At 40.8% G+C, this 6,999-nt stretch overlaps 1 protein-coding gene across 1 annotated transcript; it reads right to left on the bottom strand.

Moving 5' to 3' along the window:
- LOC130168059 (extracellular calcium-sensing receptor-like) lies at window positions 1-4,214 on the bottom strand. Its single transcript, XM_056374639.1, has 9 exons — window positions 4,042-4,214; window positions 3,451-3,745; window positions 3,203-3,289; window positions 2,666-2,935; window positions 2,186-2,389; window positions 1,823-2,098; window positions 1,216-1,443; window positions 989-1,112; window positions 1-914 (listed from the first exon to the last, which is right to left on the bottom strand). The coding sequence occupies exons 1-9, from the start codon at window positions 4,149-4,151 to the stop codon at window positions 1-3; spliced, it is 2,508 nt and encodes an 835-aa protein (XP_056230614.1). The 5' UTR covers window positions 4,152-4,214.
- Window positions 4,215-6,999: the final 2,785 nt, after the last annotated feature.

The raw sequence follows: 6,999 nt of genomic DNA, 5'->3' as shown, positions 1-6,999 counted from the left end.
TCATGACTTTGTGTTTCCTCGACCCATGATAGCTTTCTTAGTGTTTCTCTCTGGTCTCAGCAAAATTATGTAACATTTGGGTCCAAACAACGCCACCAAGAGGCCAAAACTGGAAGCCAGAATGGCAAATACCTCCACTGCATCTGCATATTTGCCTGGTGAGCTGATATAAGCAGGGACAAAGGCCACCCACACAGCACAGAAGATCAGCATGCTGAAAGTGATGAGTTTGGCCTCATTGAAGTTGTCTGGAAGATTTCTTGCCAGAAAAGCTAACAGGAAGCTGAGGACAGCCAGTAACCCTATATAGCCCAGTAACACTGCAAAACCAATTGTGGACCCAACTACACACTCATAAACTATCTTGTCGTTGTGGTATTGGGTGTTTTTATGAGGTGCTGGTGACAAAGAGACAAGCCAAGCAGTACAGATTGTGGCTTGAATAGAAGTAAGAACCAGAACTGTCCCTCTCTGCTGCACAGCACCAAACCACTTCAGACTGGCTTCTCCTCCTGGCTTAGAGGCCTTGAACACAGCCAGAACCACCATGGTTTTCACCAGGATGCATGAAACACAAAGCACAAAGCTGATCCCAAATGCTGCATGTCTCAGCTGGCATGTCCATTGTCTGGGATGGCCAATAAACAGCAGTGAGCACAGGAAACATAGTTTAAGTGACAACAACAACTGGAAACTGAGTTCAGAATTGTTGGCACGTACTATAGGTGTTCTGCGATGATAGATAAAGATCCCTAGGACAACAGCACAGATAAATGTGCCCAGCAATGAAGTGACTGTCAAGCAGATTCCCAGAGGCTCATGGTAGGAGAGGAAGTCTATTTTCTTAGGAAGACAATGGTCACGCTGGGGGCTGGACCAGAAATCCACTGGACAACTTGTGCACTCCATGGAATCTATGAAAAAACAAAAAAAGGGAGATACACAATGCTTTCTTTCGAAACTGCAATGTTGAAAACTGAACACTCACCAGTCTTATTGCTGATCTTTCCCTCAGAACAAGGGATGCAGTCAAAACAACACTCAGGTTCCCCCTTCTTTCTGGCCATGCGGGTACCAGGTGGACAGCTCTCACTGCACACTGACTGGGGGGGCTGTAGGGAGAAAAATAAATATATGTTATTCTACACTACTAAACACAGCTAGAATTAGTTATCCATGAGCCAAAAAATTGTAGTCTGAAAAATCGGAAGTAACCTCTTTGGATTCAAAGTTCCAGAAGATTTTATCTTCATCAAGTGTGAGTTCTTCACCTTTGAAGGCTGATTTCTTAACTTCACCCACATTCTGAATTTTAATTCTTCTGTCAGGGAGCCACAGCCAGTTCATGATATCATAGATTGGTAAGACATCACCATTCTCATCAAATGACACTTGATCACCAAATGGTGTGGTGAAGTTAACCTTTTCCAAGTAATAGACAAGCTGTGAAAATCAGAATAAGAGATAGAGGAAAAACCAAACAGGATAGATGAAAAAAAAAGAATTCTCTTGTTATTGACCATGATTAACACAGCATGAGCTAATATTCAAAAATCCAACTGCTTACTTCACTTAGGAACATATGAAGTTTTAAAAAATTCTTGCATTTTGTTTAAAGTAGTGTCACATTACCCATAATACCATGTACCTAGTGACGAGATTATTCTCGCTAACCTGAATACTAGCCACTAATAGTAGGTAAAATCATTTCAGATATCTATCTAGCATTTTACAACTGATAATGTCTTATTTTTTACTGTGCAAAAAATATTATAAGCACAGGATTGGACATAAACAAGTGGAGTGTAAATTGATATCTCACCTGCCAGGGCTCCAGTCTTTGTAAATTACCACAGCTGTTCCTGTTGAAAGGCCCTCTCCCTGGTTCGCAGTGTAGCATGTCATCAAGAGCATATGCCAGAGCATACACAGCCTTATACACATTGTACTCTGGCCTGAGATTTAAAATGTCCAAAAACTCAGTCTCCACATTCTCTAGATCTTCATGTCCAGTGCATAATGCTCCTCCAGCTTCCACCCAACCTTCTGGAGGTGGAGCAAATCTACACTGAAATGTGTATTCCCAAAACTGATTTACCTAACATAATCAAAAATTTGTATCATAAACAATGACAATATATTATTCTTCCAAATACCAAATCAGATTGCGAGGTTAAACTCTCACCATTTTATTTCTATTGCTGTTGTGGTGTAGTTCAGGACGTATTTGTAACATGAATTCCCTGAGTCCTGGTATTTCTCCTCGACGGATGGCAATGCCCAGTGTTCCACCCAGGTACGGCATGAGGCGGGGGGTCTGGAGCATAGCAGATGATGACCAGGCTTCACTGGCCATCCACTGCAGGCCTGTCACATTCTGCCTCACCACCTGTAAAATGCATCGTACGAAGTTATATAAATTCATATTGCCATACCACTAAAGTAGTTTCCACAGCGTCACTCACAGGTGCCATCCTGTATTTTACACAGTAGTATGAGCAAAATGATATCATCATAACTAGAACAAACCTGCTAGCGGTGTGTATAACAAAACAGAGGTGTAACATATTAATTATTATTATTTGGTTTGTTTAGGTCAAATATTGTTTCATATCTTGTTGTATAACTATGTTCGGCAATAATCAAGTTGTATTTCAAGCCCAACCTCTTCCATCAGGTTAATAATGTGACCTTCATGTGCAAACACAATGACCACATGAGCTGTGGATTTCTTCATCACATTCACAATCCTCCTTAGTTCAGCTGGATCATCGCCCTCGGGCAAAATCTCTAAGTAAGCCAGGCAACCTCCACCAGATGGACCCAGGTCAGTTTGAAAGGATCGGGCAGCGTGGAGTCCATAATCATTATCACTGATCAGCAGACCTGCCCAAGTCCAGCCAAAGTGTTTTAGAATCTGAATCATAGCACGCACCTAATAATACAGAGAAGAAGGATTAGTGCAAATGCTGGAATAATGTTTCACTGGAAATCCTGTTAAACAGGTTCCACAATGGATCATGTTTAATCCTGGCCTTTCAGTGTTGTTATCTGACACCTTACAACTCCCTCAATGGGACAAATAATGTTAATGATGAAACAAAAGGAATATATTTGCAGTATAGGTATGTTCTTCCTGATCAATTGCAATAACTGCACAATCTTTATTTAGTATATTTTCACCATGCTTATAGATTTTTACCTGGAAAGCATCACTTGGGATCGTCCTAAAGAAGGATGGAAATTTTTGCCGGTCACTCAGGCAGGAACATGTAGAAAAATAACTCACCTGCGAAAAACACAGACTGTACATCCTGAAACCATTCAATGCCTTCACCGGCTCTTTTAACTTTGTGAGGTTGACTGCTTCATGTTTAAACCAACTTTAAATTTGACATAAAATCAAAATGATCCAAAAGAAATAATAGATGTCAAGGCAGAAAAACTTACCATGGGCACTCTGTACAAACCTAAGACAGTGGAGATTGCAATAGAACGTGTAGAGGAATCATCACCCACAATCCCGAGGACTGGAGGGGTTCCTACACAGGTCTCATGTAATATAACTTGCTCCTCTAGACCACTGGTTAATGACAATGCTGCACGGAATCCAATTCCTAGTTTGTTGCAGTTATCATACAGATTGTATCCCAGAGTCACATTAGGTAGCAGGTTAGAGTTTCTGTTGATCTCATCAATAGCAAAAGCCATGGTCTGGGCCTGTTTGAATCCTAGAACATCAAACCTAACAAATAAAATATTACTGTTTACTATTGAAAAATACAACATGATAACCAAGTAACAAATATATATATATATATATATATGTTGTACAACTACAGATTTTGCAACAATGAAAACAGATGATGGCAACAACCACAAAAATAGAGGTGACTCAGCAAAAAAGACAATGTGGTCAAAATGTTATATATAAACAATGTCAATCTCTCTCAGTAATATGAAATTATTACAAATACATTCTAATAAAGTTACTGATTTTCCGGGGGTTTCTACTCTTTGTTGTTTACTTGGTAGACTCACCCATGGCAGATAGGCTGTTGTGGCTCTGAGGTATAAGACAGTTCAGAATAGGTAGAGAAGAAGTTCATTTCAAATAGACCACCTAGAACCACATCTCCAGCCTTGTGCATTCCATTGAGATGAAACTGTCCCTGTAATCGACAAGAGGAGGAATAGAGGGGGGAGGGCACAGCAGAGGAAAAACAGGAATACAACAACATGAGCAAGTAGGTGTCTAACAATGTCCACATGACTTTCCTCTGGTTTATGTTTTTTCTGAGCCCAGTCATTAAGTTTTATCACTATGTCACCCCCTTTTATTGACTTCCAGTATTGTTTAATCTTTTACACCACCCATAACGACAGAAAAAGGAGTATGGGCAGGGCCTAAAATGTATTTCATTTGAGATTGATTTGTATTGATGGAGAATTAATGCATGGACTTTTGATAATATCTGACAGGTGTCAAAGCCATGTTATCAACCTTTCCAACCAAAAATTAATTTCTGAATGATTGACAATGATTGGGGTCCACAGAAAAATTTGCATGACAGGCATATTATGTATTAAATGTCATATCAAGTGGACTTTAAGCAGTTAAGTGGATGATATGTATGTTAGGTTGTAGATAAAGCAGATAGATCTTTTCACCTTCCAGGAAAACTACTCGCCTTGGTATAAAATACAAAGTTCCCTCCGATCCTCTCTACAGTTTAATTCCTGAGATGATACATCAGAAGTTTCACTTTATACTGAGTCTAATCTTAAATTTGTATGTGGCATTCTAAATGCAAAAATCAGCCCAAAGTATCTGTAATTCTCTAACACAATAACAGAATTAAGGTAAATGTCCACTAGATGGTAGCAGCAATATACTTGCAAAAGACTTTTGATGAAATAGTACATCTTCTGATGTTTTTACATTGCACTGTTGTTGACAGCAGGTTCTGTAGCGCATCAAGACTATCTCTATACTATACATGTCACATATGTATGAGAATTTACTCATCAGCCACAAGCCATGTACCAGCCATACCGCAACCCTATAAGGGACTCTTGCGGGTGTTTATCTTTGCTTATCTGATCTACACTGCGTGTTAGGTGCAGTTCATATGAGCTCTAGAAGATTGTGTTATTTCTGAGTGAGTATCCATTTGCCTGCCGCAAAGACTGGGTGGAAGTCCTATGGGCCTCTACCTTCAACAGGCTATAGTCCACACCAGTCTTAAATCCACCACCGTTGTCCCTGTGCCCAAAAATACAGCAATTAAAAGTCTCATTGACTACCACCCACTTGCCCTACTTATTATTAAGTGCTTTGAGAGGCTTGTACTATCTCACATCAAGGCCATCACCCCCACTGATCTCCACAGCCATCAGTTTGCTTATCAAGCAAACGCATCTGTTGAAGACACAGTCTCAATTGCACTTCATAAAGCCCTCCCACCTGAAGCATCCAAACACATATGCCAGGATGCTATTTAGCTCCGCTTTCAATACTATAATCCCACCAAAATTTATAAACTCAGCAACCTGGCATTATCCTTGCCAACAGACCACAAAACGTCAGAATGGGCAACCACACATCCTTGATCCTCACCTTGAACACAGGTGCACCACAGGGCTTTGTGCTTAGCCCAGTCCTCTTCATTGTCTTCACCCATGACTGCACTCCCATCCCCTCCACTAACACTATAGTGAAGTTTACTGATAACACCACTATAGTGGGACTCCTATTCAACAATAAGGAGACACTCTACAGAAAGGAGGTCCAACATCTGGTGAAGTGGTGTGCAGACAACAATTTGGCCCTAAACACAACAACAAACAAGGAGTTGATTGTGGACTTTAGGAGAACCAGGAAGACCACACCCTTGGGTTTGCACTGGGTTTGGTGGTTCATTGCCACCTGATCTCCACAGATGCATCCCTGGAGGGTTGGGGTTGAAGTTTGGTGTGTGAGTAGCTGCTGGTCAGGCCCATGGTTGTGGCACCATCTCAATAGTCTATTGCTGAAGGCTGTCTGCCTGGCATTGAGGCAGTTTCTGCCCCACCTCCTGAGGCATGACATCCTGATACGGACCAACAGTATGGTGTCTGCAGATTAAATCATCAGACAAGACAGTCTAAGCTCTCCCTGCCTAGGTCACACCACACACAAGCTGTGGACACTGGCCAGGTTTATGTCCATGTGCTCTGTGGATGTACAATACAGTGACAGATCAGCTATCCAGACTGAACCCTTGGGCGTGGAGGCTTCACTCCAGTGTGGTGGAGATCTGTAGTTGCTTCAGATTTTTTGAAGCACACCCTTTTGCCTCCAAAGACAAGACCAACTCCCTTTTGCTTGTTACCCTGGGGAGAGATGATCTCAGGGTAGATGCACTGGCATATCTCTGGTCTCCAGGCCAGCTAGATGTTTTCCCCCTTTCAGCCTTTTTCCACCGTTCTTGCAGAGAATGAGGACAGAGAACGAGTGATTCTGGTGGCACCAAACTAGCCACAAAAAATATATTGTTTTGATATTAAGAGGTCCAAAAGTTAATAGTGCTTATATAATCCTCTAGAGTGAATTCCAGCCAAGGATAACTTGAATAGTTCCTGCTACTGCTCCCTCTGCAGTTTGTCATATCTGGTGAATGTAGCTTCCTCTGTTATAGTCCTTTCTAAGTATCAGTAACAGTGTTAGGAGTAATACTTTTGTATCACTGAGGGATGGAAAGATGCATACTAAAGACAAATACAACGCGAGTATAGCCTATAAGATGTTTAAGTTTATCACTACTAGCAAGACATTCACGAGCAAATTGTTCAAACAGTTAGTAACAAAATAGTAATAATACATTGATAAAATATACAATGATAAAAGTCAGTTATTAACACTTCTTTATTACCTTTAGTTTCATGTGGTGATAATAACTGTTGATTGCAAAATACAGAGGATCATAATTTCTGATAGATTTATTCTTAGCGCTAATT

This window comes from Seriola aureovittata, chromosome 4, assembly GCF_021018895.1.
Source record: "Seriola aureovittata isolate HTS-2021-v1 ecotype China chromosome 4, ASM2101889v1, whole genome shotgun sequence".
NCBI lineage: Eukaryota > Metazoa > Chordata > Actinopteri > Carangiformes > Carangidae > Seriola > Seriola aureovittata.
The sequence above is the reverse complement of the archived record's forward strand: the minus strand, read 5'-3'. Positions and strand labels throughout refer to the sequence as shown.

What these genes read in the sequence shown, in the direction of transcription:
- LOC130168059 (XM_056374639.1), bottom strand. Translation starts at nt 4,151, where the DNA reads ATGCACAAGGCTGGAGATGTGGTTCTAGGTGGTCTATTTGAAATGAAC. An exon ending in AAAGACTGGAGCCCTGGCAG is followed by an intron (nt 1,444 to 1,822) that starts GTGAGATATCAA and finishes TGATTTTCACAG; the next exon opens with CTTGTCTATTACTTGGAAAA. An exon ending in GGAACTTTGAATCCAAAGAG is followed by an intron (nt 1,113 to 1,215) that starts GTTACTTCCGAT and finishes TTCTCCCTACAG; the next exon opens with CCCCCCCAGTCAGTGTGCAG.